We start from the raw sequence: 17035 nt of genomic DNA on the forward strand, positions 1-17035 counted from the left end.
TCTAAATTATAACCGAATTTTTTTTCGAACATTATTCACTTCAAGTTGATCCTTGCATAATTTACCATACTAATTTTGGTATTGGATATATATTCAGCGATATTAGAAGTGTAACAACCAAATGGAATGATTTTGTTCGGATGTGATGTATATTTGGCGTCCTCTAATATACGTATAGGCTTAAAATAGTCATTTGGTCAATGTCTACGGCATTTAAATCCGATGAACGAAGAGGCAACTTCAAGACATTATTCTTGAAGAAAGTCTATATATCTCGAAAAACATTGTGGGAGAGTACTTAAAAAGTACCTCACTCAAAAAATTCGAGAAAAGCAGTGATTTGGATCAGAAACTCTGGTTTATGTGTTCAAGTTGTGATGATTCTAGGATTTTCCACCAGATTTATCTCATTAATGGACTGCTTTTCCTTTCCAGTCTATAATATTCTAATTGTGTCGATTTTATTACCAAACATACCTTCCAAGCGATATAATGATATGATAATATTGACATAAAATATATTATATGCCTTTCAGAATGACGTTTCAAATATTGCAATTGGTAATGAATAATGATGAACCTTGATTACAGTGTAATATTCAGAATAGCAAAAATACGAAGCAGTCTGCGTTGAAAAATAGATGTTTCTCTCACCTCAGGAAGTTTTTTCGATTTTTGTACATGTATTCCCCCAATTTCAACCACTGCTGGCACTAATGGTCTTGAAAAAGTCAATGTCCAATGAGAATTCACCAATATCAGATTCGTATTTCGTATCAAAGCATCTAGATCTGATATCTCCCGCCCTATGTGTTTCTCAAGGAGTATCCTGTTGGAATCAAAAAACACTTGGTACACAATTTTCGCATATAAAGTACCCAAAAAGTTCACAACTCTCTGCGAAAAACTCATTTTGTTATCGAACCAAATATGGTTGTTTGGTATGTAGGCAGGATTATCTGGATTAGCAAACCGCGAATTATGCCATGGCATCAAAGTAGTGGTTGAAATTGCAACTAAAGGTGCTTTGAATCTTAGGGCAAATCCTTGGGAACACTCGCTGTTGAAAACTTCAGCTAAGACCAGATCAAACTTCTGGTTCGACTTCAATAATTCTATTACTTTGGAGTTGGAAAAGGTGACCTCACAAGATTGTAAACCTTCAGAGAATAGAAGATCAGAAGAACGAAGTTGGCAATACCATGGACTCTCCGATTCGTCTAATTCGAAGATTTCTAAGCCACGAGCATTAGGATCCTTCAGTGATATTTCGTGGTATCCATTAGACTCGATGTTGAATGTGTAATGAACTAATGCTGTGACAGTATGACCCCTCTTGACCAGTTCTCTGACGATTGGAGCAAATATCCATTGATGACTTTTGCCTTCATGAGGAAATACAGCCAATATATTGTAAGAATCGGAAAAGACGATGCAATGTAGAAGTAAAATAACAAATCTAAACTCAATCATGTCCACAAACTATATTCGCGCAATTCTTACTAAACGTTTCCGTACATTACCACAACGATACTATAAATATGCTTCAGTTTATGTAGGATCTCACTTGATGCGATTTATACGATTTACGCGAATCAATCGTTGGTTCATTTCAACGAATTTCCAGTGCTCTTTATAAAGACGAGCAGCTTTCCTTCACTTCATTTCGAAATGATAAGCATATCTTTCTGATAAACAGATGATTGTGGAAAATATCTGTTTCTACTTGTTTAAGATGAGACAGTCAAATAAATACTGATCACCTCGTTTAACCGTCTGAATTGTGAGGGTCGAGGTTGTCGCAGTCGAATTTCATTAGGTAATTTTCCTTTCCGGTTACTTAAGAAGCATTATTAAGATAAACTCGAACAGGCTTCATCGTGATCGATAAGATAGTCACAGATTTTTTGTGGAGTTTGGCAACAGTGCGTAACCTTCGATTCGAATCAATCGATTATTGAATAAGCGTGATAATAGAAGTGTACCTAAGTTTGCCAAATTCAGATTAGGCATATGAAAAAAATTATTGAATTTAATCTGAAGTAGGTAACTGATGAATTCACCGGGATGACGTTTATGGAAAACTGGATTGTCAGGGAATTGTATACTATGAGCTGCTCCCCTATGCCACAACTGTCAACTTGGCACTGTACTGTCGAGAATTGGACCGCATAAAGGTAACAATCGCTCAGAATCTGCCAACTTTGTCAAATAGGAGAGGAATTGTGTTTCATCAGGAAAACGCTAGGCCAGTGACTCGCCAGAAGCTCCAGGAGATTGGTTGGGAGGTTCTTTTGCGTCCACCTTATAGTCCGGACCTGGCACCTGGTGATTACATATGTTCCTGTCCATGACAAATAATTTTGCTGGTGAAATATTCGCTTCAACAGAGAATTATGAAAATCGGGACAAGGGGTGAGGGAGGTCCAATGATATTACCTTCAAAATGGCAACAGCTCTTCGGACGAAACAGCGCATATTCGACCTAAATGAGACTTTCCTAACGATGGTAATAAAGCTTTGTTTTTTATGCAATAGTATATTATTCAACGAGCGGTAATGTAGGTCATAACTCACGCAGATGAAGTTTGCAGCACGAGCCGCAGGCGAGTGCTGTAATTCATCAAGTGAGTTATGACCATTACCGCAAGTTGAATACTATACTTTATCTACGACTTCATCAATAAATACTAAGAAAAAAATACAGACTTAGAATATAGACAGAAGGAAGGGGAAATAAACATATGTGCTCGATCCCGTACAAGAGAGATGGAAACTTAGTGTCACCAATCACAATCGAACTAGTTTCGGCTAGCTCGAATACAGTACAGAGTATGACAACTTTATTGAAAAACCTTAATAGTTGCCTATAAAAATGCATTAAAATATATCAAAAAACATTCCCTGTAAACGATGACTTAATGATCTTACTGCTACACCAATCTTGAAAATGTTTTCAAACTCCTTTATAATTTTTTGGTCAAGTAATTCTGTATGGTAACATTAGCTGTTTGTCTTTTGGACATGTATGCCTATATAATATTTCATCTTCATCATCTGAATTAATCGCTTTCAGCAAAACATTCACAATAATTAGATATCAACTTAATTTGAAAACGTCAAAATTATTAAAGTGACATCCCCTCGGACATTCCTCCCCTCAATAACAATAATGGAATGTTCCCTTTCGGCCAATCGAATAGAAGCAGAGAAGTATAGAAGCACAGATCCATATTTTCCTATTTATTATAGTGAGTTATGGCAGTGAGTTATTATAACTCACGGTGTTTGTTAATAGATACTATTAATTGCTCAAAAGCAGTTGAATAATGAATATATAATTCAATAGGAGTAGATAAAAATATTTTTTTTTTACTCAACCTCAGTTTCGACACTGCTGATACATATAACCGTTTGAAATGGTTATCACATATTTGATTCCAAGATTTCAACTATTTTATCTGCGTGATTCACTATTGTTTTGTTATTGTACTGCAGTTGTATTATGATGTAGTCTCTTATTTTTGATATTGTCACTGGCTTCACCGCGTACTATCCCCGCTAATGAGAAAAAAACATAACGATGAACTTCTTACCTCTGGAAGCTTGTTCGCATTTTGAATATGAACACCTCCTATCTCCACCATCGCTGGAACTAATGGTCGAGCAAATGTCAATGACCAATGAGAATTCACTAGAAGAAGACTAGTATTTCTAATTAATCGTCCCATCTCCGGCATATCCATTTTGAAATGTTTCTCAAGCAGCTTCCTGTTCGAATCCAAAGCATCGCAATACGCTTTCTTTACATTTAATGTACCCAGGAAATTCACAACTCTCTCTTTAAAACTCATACGATTGTCATAAAAAATGTTATTGCTCGGTATATAAGCAGGATTATCGGGATTGCCAAAATGACCATTATGCCAATTTATAATGGTCGTTGAGGATACCCCTACAAGGGGTGCAGCAAATCTTACAGCAAATCCTTGGCAACACTCGCTGTTGAAGAGTTCACCGAGAATAAGATCGAATTTTTGATCTGATTTTATAAGTTCTATCACTTCTGAATTCGAAAGTATTAGGTCACAAGATCCCAGTCCTTCATTCAATAAAAATTTAGATGAAAATACTTGGGAGTACCATCCTGCTGATGTTAAAGCCTGCATAGGTATCACTTCGAGACCAATAGCACTAGGATTTTCCACTAATATTTCTTTGTAATTTGCAGAGTCTATTTTCTCTTTATGGTGGACTATTGCTGTAACACTGTGGCCTCTTTTTACCAATTCTTTTATGATTGGACCGAAAATCCATTGGTGACTTTTACCTTCATGTGGGAACACTGCCAAAATATTGTACGAATAAGCGAATATAACACATTGAAACAGTAAAAAAATTGTATGCAACCTAAACATTTTTTCAGAACTTTTCACACTTTATTTGATTTAATTTATTAGGAGAACACGTCGATTTCATATATTCAGGTGATATATCTTGAAATCTACGTACTGAACTATATCCACATGTTTTTTAAGATATATAAATAAATCTAGAACGATGGAGGAATCGATAACAATTAGATATTTTGTTATCTCGAAATTTGACAAATAAATTATGGTTTCTTATCACAAGTGAATGACTTGCAAATCACTTTATTAAAAATTTATGTAACGAGTCTCATTAAGATATGATTACGAATAACATTATAATCTCGCCAACTTAAGGATGTACCGGGTTTTTCACCATAATTTGACCCCCCCTTTAACTTTGTTACTAGAAGAGGTACAAAAAAATATTTTCTACAAAAGTTTCACGAAATCGACTAGTGTTTTTTAAAATGATTTCACTAAACGAAATATATACAGAGTGGGCAACATATTGATAGCAACTTCATTATTTCAAATGGAACACCCTATTTATTTTTCTATATTTGACTAACTTTTTTTTCCTTGATTTCAAATATATAACATATGTTTGGCCTATCTTTCTCATTCTGAGTACCACAGAGTTTCAAATTTTAAGAATCACCTCGCAAGCTAAGTAATCTGTTTTCAATTGGAAGGCTGCGATAATTGAGAATGCCCTTAGTTGAGTTATCTCAACGATATATAACATACGTTTGTCTTTGAATAAAACTATTCATCGAATATGCACTACACAGAAGCGGAAAAATTTGAAATATTTCTCGCTTTATGAGGAGAACAATAAAAATAAGAAAGCTACAAGGAGAGAATATATGGAGTTGCATCCAAATGATTCAATTCCAATTTATAGTGAAGAACGTATGTCATATCATTGCCAACGAGATAACTCAAAAAAGAGGATTTTGAGTTATCGCAGCCTTCCACTTGAAAACTGATTGCCAGGTGGTTCTTGAAATTTAAACTCTGTGGTACTCACAATAAGAGAGATAGGCCAAACATATGTTATTTATTAGAAATCAGGGAAAAAAGAGCTAGTCAAATATAGAAAAATATACAGGGTGTTCCATTTGAGAAATGAAGTTGCTATCAATATGTTGCCCACTCTATACATATTTCGTTTTGTGAAATCATTTTAAGAAACACAAGTCGATTTCGTGAAACTTTTGTAGGTAACATTTTTTTGTACCTCTTTTATTAACAAAGTTAAAGGGGGGGTCAAATTATGGTGAAAACCCGGTACTTTTCAGCCAGATCTTCAGTCCAGAATAAGTTATTCGTAGTTCTAACTGCCTCCCAACTAGTAATATAGATTTAAAATGAAATGAGGAAAGCATAGATGGCAGCTTTTGAGACTCGTCTTGAATTCAAAATTAAATCTTCATTGAATTCGTAGTTTTGAAATTATAAGAGAATCAAAAATTCGAATGGCCATATTTACGGAACCTTCGGTCAGATTTAGCCCTTTAACGAATTTACCTGCTGAATTATAGATCGGAACCTGCCCTCAACATTTCAAGTATCTAGGACTTTCTGTTCGATAATTATAATGATTACTGCTGGACGGACCGACAGAATTGAATTCCCGACTCAATATTCGAAAATAACAGACTTCGTATCTCTAGAGTAGAGCGATCTGTTTAAGGAAAGACCACTCAAAAAGGTACTAACAGAAACAGAAAGCAATGAAGCGGTGGAGAAAATCTAGAGACTAAATGAAATAGACTATACAAAAATTTTTGAATATAATAGACACATAAAATAGTTATAAGTTTATGAATTCAGTTCATTTCTCATAACGTGATGATAGATATTATGTATAAAGAATTTTATCTACTCCTATTGAATTATATATTCATTATTCAACTGCTTTTGAGCAATTGATAGTATCTATCAACAAACAACGTGAGTTATAAAAACTCACTGCTCTAACTCACTATAATAAATCGGGAAAGATGGCTCTAAACTTTTCTACTTCTGTGTTTTCATTCGGTAAGCCAGAAGGGAACATTCCATTATTGTTATTGAGGGAAGGATTGTCACTCTGATAATTTTGACGTTTGAAGGTAATTTTTTTCAATAAAGTTCTTTCTCTCTTCTTGTAGGTCATAAACTCACACAGATGAATTTCATCAAGTGAGTTATGATCATTACCGCAAGTTGAATACTATACTTTATCTACGACTATATCAATAAATACTAAGAATAAAAATATAGACTTAGAATATAGAGAGAATAAACGGAAAATATACATAATATGTGCTCGATCCCGAGTACAAGAGAGATGGAAACTTAGTGTCACCAATCACAATCGAACTAGCTTCGGCTAGCTCGAATCCAGTACAGAGTACAAACATTGAACTTTATCGAAAAACCTTAATAGTTGCCTATGAAAATGAATTAAAATATACCAAAAAACATTACCTGGAAACGATGACTTAATGATCTTACTGCTACACCAATCTTGAAATTTTTTTCAAATTTCTTTCTATTTTTTTCGGGCAAGTAATTCTGTATGGTAACATTAGCTGTTTGTCCTGCATACCTATATAATATTTCATCTTCACTATCTGAATTAATCGTTTTCAGCAAAAAAATTAACAACAATTAGATATCAACTTAATTTGAAAACGTCAAAATTATTGAAGTGACTTTCTCTCGGACATTCCTCCCCTTAATAACAATAATGGAATGTTCCCTTTCGGCCAATCGAATAAAAGCAGAGAAACATAGAAGCACAGATCCATCTTTCCCGATTTATTATAGTGAGTTATAGCAGTGAGTTATTATAACTCACGCTGTTGGTTAATAGATACTATTAATTGCTCAAAAGTAGTTGAATAATAGTATATTATTCAACGAGCGGTAATGTAGGTCATAACTCACGAAGATGAAGTTTGCAGCACGAGCCGCAGGCGAGTGCTGTAATTCATCAAGTGAGTTATGACCATTACCGCAAGTTGAATACTATACTTTATCTACGACTATATCAATAAATACTTAGAAAAAAATACAGACTTAGAATATAGACAGAAGGAACGGGAAATAAACATATGTGCTCGATCCCGACTACAAGAGAGATGGAAACTTAGTGTCACCAACCACAATCGAACTAGCTTCGGCTAGCTCGAATCCAGTACACAGTACAGATATAGAACTATATTGAAAACCCTTAATAGTTGCCTATAAAAATGCATTAAAATATGCCAAAAAAAATTCCTGTAAACGACGACTTAATGACCTTACTGCTACAAACTCCTTTATATTTTTTTCGGGCAAGTAATTCTGTATGGTAACATTAACTGTTTGTCTTTTGGAAATGTATACCTATAACATATTTCATCTTCACTATCTGAATTAATCGTTTTCAGCAAAACATTCACAATAATTAGATATCAACTTAATTTGAAAACGTCAAAATTATTAAAGTGACATTCCCTCGGACATTCCTCCCCTCAATAACAATAATGGAATGTTCCCTTTCGGCCAATCGAATAGAAGCAGAGAAGTATAGAAGCACAGATCCATATTTTCCGATTTATTATAGTGAGTTATAGTAGTGAGTTATTATAACTCACGATGTTTGTTAATAGATACTATTAATTGCTCAAAAGCAGTTGAATAATGAATATATAATTCAATGGGAGTAGATAATGAATATTTAATTCAATAGGAGTAGATAAAGTTTATTATTCAACTTGCGGTAATGGTCATAACTCACTTGATGAATTACAACACTCGCCTGCGCCTCGTGCTGCAAACTGAATCTGCGTGAGTTATGACCTACATTACCGAACGTTGGATAATATTATATGACAACTGGTCAATATGTCCCATCTGTGAAATCTGGAATATAACAAAAAAAAAATTATTCGCCCAAACTGAAGTTTTAGAGTTAGTATATGATTTTCCATTTAGAAATAAAGTCCTTTTTTCTGGTTCTTATTAGTACTACCAAGTTCAGCACTAGCTATCAAATATGCGAATGACTAAAACTATTCTCAACGATTAGTTTAGGTTTCGAACTTGATCACCTCTTTATATCAATCAGTACAAACAGTAGAGCTAGAGAAATGGATATAAAAAATAACTCACAGTCGGCAATGGTTTAACTGAGCTCAAGTGGACGCCACTAATTTCAACAATGCTCGGAACAAGAGGTCTCGAAAAGGCGAAGGAGAAATGTGAATTCACAAGCAGCAGACTGGTATTCTTCATCAGTTCATGAAGAGAAGAAATAATTTTGCCAAAATGTTCTTCAATGATCTTCTGGCAATCGTTTAGTCTCCACCAATATACAACCTTGTACCATTGTGTCCCCACAAAGTTATAGCATCTATCCAAGAACCCCATTCTGGAGGATGTCCCTAGATGGCTATTCGCTATATACCCAGGATTATCAGGATTGCCTAACCTATCACCATGCCACGGCATCAATAGACCAGTTGATACACCAACAAGAGGTGCTCGAAATTTGTTGACGAAACCAAGAACGCACTCACTGTTGAAGAACTCCGCCAAAATCAAATCGAATTTCTTCTGAGATCCAATCAATTCCTTAACATCCGGATTAGAGAGCATTTTGGAACACGACACCAATCCAAGATCAGCTAATTGAAAAGGATGCATCATTTGCGATAACACAACTGGCATTTCGAACATCTTCAAGTCGAAGAAATTCCCTCCGGTTTTATCCAAGTCCTCAAGGACGATTTGTGTGTAGTTTTCGTTTTGTATATCGTAGCCATAATGAACTACAACAGTCACTTTATTGCCTCTTGACACTAACTCGCGAACTATTCGACCGAATACGGCTTGATGGCTTCTGCCAGGATGAGTAAACACTGCTAATATATTGTAAGTTAACGACGGAACGACAATGTAAGAAATCTTGAGGAGTAATATTAGAACGTTCATGTTTCACCTCTTAATTACAAGAGTACTGCAATAATCGTGCTCTCAGTGAGGAGATAGTGTCTAATAACCTTCAACAAGTTCAAGAATCCTCCTTCACTCTAATTCTCTGTCACGCGATCCATGAGAACGTAGCATTATGATTTCTAGAGCGTTCTTGAGCATCGATAAATCATTGTCAGTTGAAACCATTGAATTATCAATACCTAAGCTACTAATTGAAATGCAGCAGTGAAATTGAATGATATTGCTGGTGGAACTGATATCAGATTATATTAATGTTTAATTAAACCAAGAATCTTATTATTATATATTATTCAGTGGTGACTTCTAAATAACATTCCCTTCCATAAAAAAAGAATATCTCATTTATTCTCCTTAGAGTTTATTGAAGGTAGAGGATTTGTTAATGTCTGATTTCAAAATGTCATCTCGAAAAATGTATTTCACACTGCCCTGAACAACTTTGTTATCCTCTCGTTTATTTTAATGGATTTAAATGGATTTTAATGGAATTAAGTGAAGTTGTCCTATTATGGCTGTAGATGAAGTACAAATTGAACATGCATTCAATAAAATTCCCGGTATTTATTCCTGGAGTCCTGATTGTACGATTTTATCAGGAAAAGTGGCCTGCTGTCAAATTGGCTCAATTTTTGATAATTTGTAGACCGGGTCATTCCAAACAAAAAGTTCAATAGACAAAAGTTTTTTTATAGGCTAGTTTTTACGCTAGACGCCACTGAAAACTCTCATTTGTTCTCCATTTTTAAACAACACAACACATTATCCTGGATAATCAACACTGATTACTATTCAAGATGTGAACAGTCATCAATATTCGATACTATTCAAAGCATTGTTCTTTGGCGTTGTTGCATTTGGTCAATTTTACAGTGTGTTCCAGCTAGTTACAATTTTTGAAGTTCAATTATTCGAAAATGGTTACAAATTGCCTTAGCGATCTACGATCAAAAAATTTTTATGAATCCTGTTCTATATCACATTCGAAGAAATATACAGAGTGTTCCTCTGAAATGAAAGCGAAACTTATATACGAAATGTTTAGTTCTGAAAAATATTTTTCGAGCATCATAATATCAAGACATGGGAAAAGACATATTACAAAACGTCCTTGAAAAGACTCTCTTTCCGAATATATTATTGTAACGTCAGGGATTTTTGTGGTATGAATCTCCAACTGGATGAATTTTTTTAGTAATGAACATTTTGAATATAACTTTCGCTTTCTTTTGAAAGGAACACTGTGTGAACACTATTTGCTAAGGCGCTTTGTAACCATTTTCGAATCATTGAACTTAAAGAATTGTAATCAGCTGCATAACTGATCCAATGTACCTAAAAACAATGCTTTTAATAGTATCTCATATTAATGACTGTTCACATCTTAATTACTCAGAATAGTGATGATTATCCAAATTATTTTTTGTATTGTTTAACACTGGAGAACAAATGAAAGTTTTCAGGGGCCTTTAGCGTCAAAACTAGCCTATAGAAAAACTTTTGCCTAGTAATTTTTGTTTGGAATGAATTGGACTATAACTTATCCAAAAATTCAGCCAATTTGACAGGAGGAGTAAATTCTTATTAGATCGAAAATAATGCCATAGGCATTTTAGGTTTTCCGGATGTAAAAACGTGAAATTTCTATCTAGCATCTTGTTTGACAGAATTTGATGAAATTTGTTATTTATGAGAATATATACAGGGTGAGCCTTAGATTTGTAGCTATATTTCAACCGAAGGTCCCTGAGATCAAAGAAAACCTTTTTTTCCTTTATCATTTTTTCTGATTCTGCTCGGTTGAAAAGATACAGGCTTTTGATAATCCATAAAAAATGCAACTTTCAGTTATACATATATCGCCAATGGATTGGAATCGAAGGTAATGATTTTCAGAAACTGATTAAGAATTTGTTTTCTTTTATAGGGTATCCATAATTATACCTGATAAATACTTCACTGGAGACAGGTAAAGTTCCAAACGAATTGAAGATCAGTATAATGATTCCCATACCAAAAGTGTCAAAACCAACAATTCCCGAAGAATTTAGACCAATAAATCTACTGCCGGTCATTGATAAAATTATTGAAAAAATTGTTTATCTACAGCTTAGTAAGCATCTTGAGAGAAACAACCTATTTTACATTGGTCAGTCTGGATTCAGGTAAAAACATTCTTGTGAAACGGCCTTGCAGTACATATGTGCAAGGTGGAGACATGAAATCAATAAGGAGAATATTGTTATAAGCGTCTTTGTAGATTTGAAAAGAGCGTTCGAGACAGTTGATCGAGGAATCCTCATAAAGAAATTGAGTTTATTCAATTTTAAGGGATTGGTTTTAAATTGGAATGAAGATTATTCGAGTTTTAGATATAACAGAACAAAAATAGAGAATAGGTGTTCAGAAAAAATTGAAAGTAGGTTAGGTGTGCAGGGGAGCATTCTGGGTCCTCTGCTTCTTAAAGTTTATGTCAATGATTTGAATACAGTGTTGAAGAAGTCATTTGTTAATTTGTTTGCTGATGATACAGTTTTATGTGAGGCAAGAAGGAACTTTTTGGAGGTGACGGAAATTATTAATTCTGAAATGAACTTACTCTATGACTGGCTCTGTAAGAATAGATTGAAACTGAATACTTTAAAAACAAAATGTACGGTTTTAGGTTCAAAATCAGATTGTAAAAAATTTTCTGAATCAAATTTGAGAGTATGTATTAATGAAGTGAATATAGATTATGTCTCAGAGATTAAATATCTGGGTGCTGTATTGGATCCGCAATTGAGTTTTTCTCTGCACATTGACTATATGTGCAGGAAATTAGGGAAGAAGAATTCATTTTTTGCTCATATTTCTGCCTTTTTGTCGGAGTGGACCAGGAGACAGGTCTTCAATACAATCATTATGCCCCATTTTACTTATTATTCTGCACTGCTGATATCATGTGCACAAGGAGATATAAGTAGACTTCAAGTTCAACAGAATAAATCCATGAGAATAATCCTGAGATGTATACCTAAGCTCACACCTGTAGTAGTCATGCATAATGAATTGAACTGGTTACCTGTGGAAAAAAATATCAAGAAGGCCAATCTAACCCTAATTCACAAGATAGAGCATGATCTTGTACCACGATATCTGAAAGATTTCTTAGAAAGAAGAGGAAATTTTTATGACTACAATATTAGGTCAGCAAAAAACTGCAATATCTGCACAGTGAGAACAACTTCTTTACAGAAGTCCTTGTCCTTGAAATATACATATATACAAGTCAAACACTCACCCTGTAAATTGGCATGACAGACAAATTTCAATTCCGGTAAAAATACCTCCTCGAGCGGGAATCGAACTCGCAACCTCCGAATCACTAGTCCAGTGTTGGACTAGTGATAAGGTCGGGTGAAGATCTAATTAGTATTCTCAAGAAATCTTTCTCTTTTTCCAAAATCAAAACCTGTATCTCAACTCACCTCTGGCAACTTCTTTGCAACGCCTACGTGGATTCCCCCAACTTCAACAATTCCTGGCACCAAAGGTTTCGCTTGATGAAGAGTGAAGTGAGAATTCACAAATAACAAACTGATATTCCTCATCAAGTCATCAAATGAACTTATCTTTCTCCTTAATTTTTTTTCAATCAAATAATGATTGTACTTGAGCTGGAAGAAGTGTATAGAATCATACCACATTTTCAAGATGAAATTCTCAACTCTACCCAAAAAATCCATGCTCATACTAGCTTTGTGGTTGTTCTCTATGTATGATGGATTATCTGGTTGACCAAATGTTCCAGTGTACCAAGGCATGAGTGTTGTTGATGATACTCCTATTACAGGAGCTTGAAATTGGTCGACAAAGGCCAAGAAGCATTCACTGTTGAACATTTCAGCTATGATAAGATCGAATTTCTGATTCGAAGCCATCAATTTTTGTGTTTGGGCATCAGAAAACATAGAATCACAAGCTTCGGAACCCATTAATGATAAAACAACGGCACTTCCTAGTGACAGTTCTACTGAAGTCTTGTCAAACATTTCTAAAGTAAAATCATGTACTCCTTTGAATTTTCCTTTCAAAATCATCTCTACGTAATTATCGGATTTCAATGACAAGCTATAACGGGTGAGAACAGTTAGATCGTGTCCTCTTGACGCTAACTGCCGTATGATGGGAGCAAAAACCCATAGATGGCTCTGACCCTCATGAGGGAATACTACTAGTATTTTCAAACTAAATACATTCTCCAGAAACAGTAACAAAAACGTCCACGTCACGTTAAAATTCATTGCGATTAGTTGACACTACACTAGTTTCCTGAATTCTCAGAAAAATAAACAAATACACACTGTCGAAGGATATCTAAAAATGATTCACCACGTGTTTTTCAACCTTGACAGAGAACACTCCGAAATTCGATGAGAAATTAATATGAAGTTCACGGCATGCCAAGACGCCAAAACTTGTTTCTTTACTGTATTCTAATACGATCAACCAGAGTAGATAGATATGTTTATAAATAGCATGTCGTTGTGGTACTGAGAATCATAGCCTAATCTAAAGGAGATCATCCACGTCGATATATAACGGAATGTTCATTGGGATTATCTAATAGTATGAAAGACATATTTGATAGGGAATAGAAAGTAATTCACCTCATATCAATGAAGAGGAGAGTGAAGAAATTCCTAACAAATAATGTTTTTTTTACAGTATGTTCATACATTCATACATCGTCGAAAGTCTTGGCCCCCCCTATTAACTCTCAACTTGTTGAATGTAATATGACAATTTTTTGTGTGCGGAATTTTCACTATGTTATCACTAAAATAAAAACAATAAAGCAGCAAAGAATGTTTCTTGTTCGGGAGAATACAGGTGTATTCGAAGTCAATCAATTTTCACCGAATAATAAGAGTTGTAGTATTGAGAACATTCAGTGGTAAATGCAGGTAAAGGGTGTTTTTTTAGAGCTATAAAACTTTAAATTGCAATAAAACAACGATGGATTATTCGATTGACATGAATTTCATTTATCCGCAAGATAATCTTGTGCCATTACATTTTAAATATGATTTCTGGCATATGACCGCCACGGCTGGCTAGGATGTAGTCCAATCTGGACGTCCAATTTTCGATTACTTTTTCCAACATTTGTGGCCGTGTATCGGCAATAACACGGCGAATGTTGTCTTGCAAATGGTCAAGGGTTTGTGGCTTATCAGCATAGAACAATGACTTCACATAACCCCACCGAAAGTAGTCTAGCGGTGTTAAATCACAAGATCTTGTAGGTCAATTCACAGGTTCAAAACGTGAAATTAGGCGGTCACCAAACAGCTCCTGGACATCGTGGTTGTTCAATTCAGGAATGAAAAAGTTAGTAATCATGGCTCTATACCGATCACCATTGACTGTAGCGTTCTGGCCATCATCGTTTTTGAAGAAGTACGGACCAATGATTCCACCAACCCATAAAGCGCACCAAACAGTCAGTTTTTCTGGTTGTAACGGTGTTTCGACATACACTTGAGGATTAGCTTCACTCCAAATGCGGCAGTTTTGTTTGTTGACGTAGCCATTCAACCAGGAGTGCGCTTCATCGCTAAACAAAATAAAATGGACGTAGTGCGCGATACGTATTCCGCACAGAACCATTATTTTCGAAATAAAATTGCACTCTTTGCAAGCGTTGTTCAGGCGTGAGTCTATTCATGATGAATTGCAAAACCAAACTGAAAATAAATCACTTGACAGCTGTTAAATCAGTCGCCATCTTGAACACTAATGCCAACTTAAAGTTATATACCTCGAAAAATAACACCCGTCACATCCAATTTCTCAGTTTAACCAGGCAGAATAGTAGCCCTACATCAAAAAAATTTTTGTCGAACCACCAGATAGCGCAACGTTTGAATATTCCACAGCCAATAAGGTGCATGATGGCTGGTCGACCCAGAGTAACATCTGCAGAGGAATACCATTGTATCACAAATTTTACTCGAAGGAAACGAAAGGTATCTGTAAAGCCCTCTGAAGTCATTATTTGATGACCTATAGACGGGTAGTATCAACCAGTACTATAAGGAGGCGGTTGCATTCCTCAAATTTAAGGTCAAGAAGACCTTCAAGAGTACCTCATAGAGTTTCCCATTGGCTATAGACAGAACACCACCAAAACTGGCTTTTACCACAGTGGCGCAACATACTTTTTTCAGAGGAGCCACAATTCGGTTTACAAAGTGATAGCCGACGAAAAAGGGTTTGGAGAGGTCCAGGCAGACAAGAGCTACTCAATTTCATCCGAGAAGTGTCCTTTTAAGACGGATCAATAAATAATGTGTTGGTGCTATGTACGTAGAAAACATTATTGAACCAATCATTGTTTTTCTGCGTAACGAATTTGAGGATGATTTCATTTATCAGGATGATAACGACCCACCAAATCTCACTGAAGGGTTCAAAACATTCTTCAAGAGAATGAACTAGTCAGCAAACTCACCAGACATGAATCCAATTGAGTACGTATGGGATTACTAAGGGAGAGCAATATCCAATCGCCAAAACCCAACTCTAACTTTTCAGCAATTGAGTTTAGCCCTTCAGGAAGAATGGAACCATATGCATGAAAATTTAATGATGACTTGTATCATGGGATGTCTAGGTGTATTGGCCAGCTGATTGAAAGAAGAGGTGGTAATATGGACAATCGAATTTCGATTCAGTTGTGGAATAACTATAATTAATCAAAAATAAATAATCCATATATTCAGGATTTTCTAAATTTTCCTATTTTGTCCCATTCTGCATAAAGCAAAGAGTAACCAAGAAAGATTTTCTATCAGATATATTGCAGTTGAAATAGAGGAAAATATTCATCTCATTTCCAGTACATAAATTGTTTATTTCTTGAGAAACCTAGGGGGGCAAGATTTTTGAAGATATGTGTAGGTAAACGTCAAAATATAGGTATATTCATTTAAGGAGCCTATTAGACATTAAACAAATAAGTTGATTGAGGAACGTCACAATTGAGCCTCAATCAATAAAACATCCTGTCAAACAGAGTATAATTATTTTTCCCAGAAATGCTGAATGTTCCACGAAAAACTAACGGAAACTCTTCTCTGACCCTGCAAGGTACCGATATCAATAATTCAAATATCTTACTTGCAGACTTCGTGGATCAAATGGACCCATAATTGAAAAACTTTCAGCAGAGTCACTCAGAACTTTGATTCGAGAAACTTAAACAAAGAATGTTAATTTAGAAAATCAGAGGTCATGACGGTAACTGTTTACATTCTGAGCTGTCGTCTATTCCTTTTATTTGCTCCAAAGTAAAACCCGGAAGTTATCTGTTCTAATTCGTTCTCTGTAAATTTCTCTGGTTTCAATCAATTCTTGAACGAGTTTTATGATTCGACTTTAAATGAGAGTTGACCAGGTGCAAACTTGAGTGTTTTCCCGGGTTTCATTAATTTTAATTGTTCCACAGAATATGTGCGAGTTATAGGTGATATCATTGGCGACGATTTTTTCCTCTGAATCTTATAGTTCTCGAGATGCTTTCAGTGAGCAGTAAATTTGGGACACCCTGTACTTTCAAGACTAATACATGTACTTCAACGCCTCTCTTTCTCTTCACAACTTTTTCTGTAGAAAAATTGCTTGCG

At 35.1% G+C, this 17035-nt stretch overlaps 1 protein-coding gene across 6 annotated transcripts in view; it reads right to left on the reverse strand.

Annotated features, from left to right (window-relative positions):
- The window catches only part of LOC123685439 (UDP-glycosyltransferase UGT5-like), a 36250-nt gene that overhangs the window by 10583 nt on the left and 8632 nt on the right, over nucleotides 1-17035 (reverse strand). Inside the window, exon 1 of one of the 6 annotated variants that reach the window (XM_045625140.1) lies at nucleotides 12833-13847. The exons of 2 other annotated variants lie outside the window; for them this stretch is intronic. In XM_045625140.1, coding sequence (XP_045481096.1) covers nucleotides 12833-13648 — 816 coding nt within the window. In that variant the 5' untranslated portion in view covers nucleotides 13649-13847. Of the gene's footprint in view, nucleotides 1-654; nucleotides 1753-3596; nucleotides 4514-8519; nucleotides 9393-12832; nucleotides 13848-17035 lie in introns of those variants that run through there. 3 more of the 6 variants (XM_045625137.1, XM_045625135.1, XM_045625138.1) reach the window with 3 other exon arrangements.

Source organism: Harmonia axyridis, chromosome 7, assembly GCF_914767665.1.
Source record: "Harmonia axyridis chromosome 7, icHarAxyr1.1, whole genome shotgun sequence".
Lineage (NCBI taxonomy): Eukaryota > Metazoa > Arthropoda > Insecta > Coleoptera > Coccinellidae > Harmonia > Harmonia axyridis.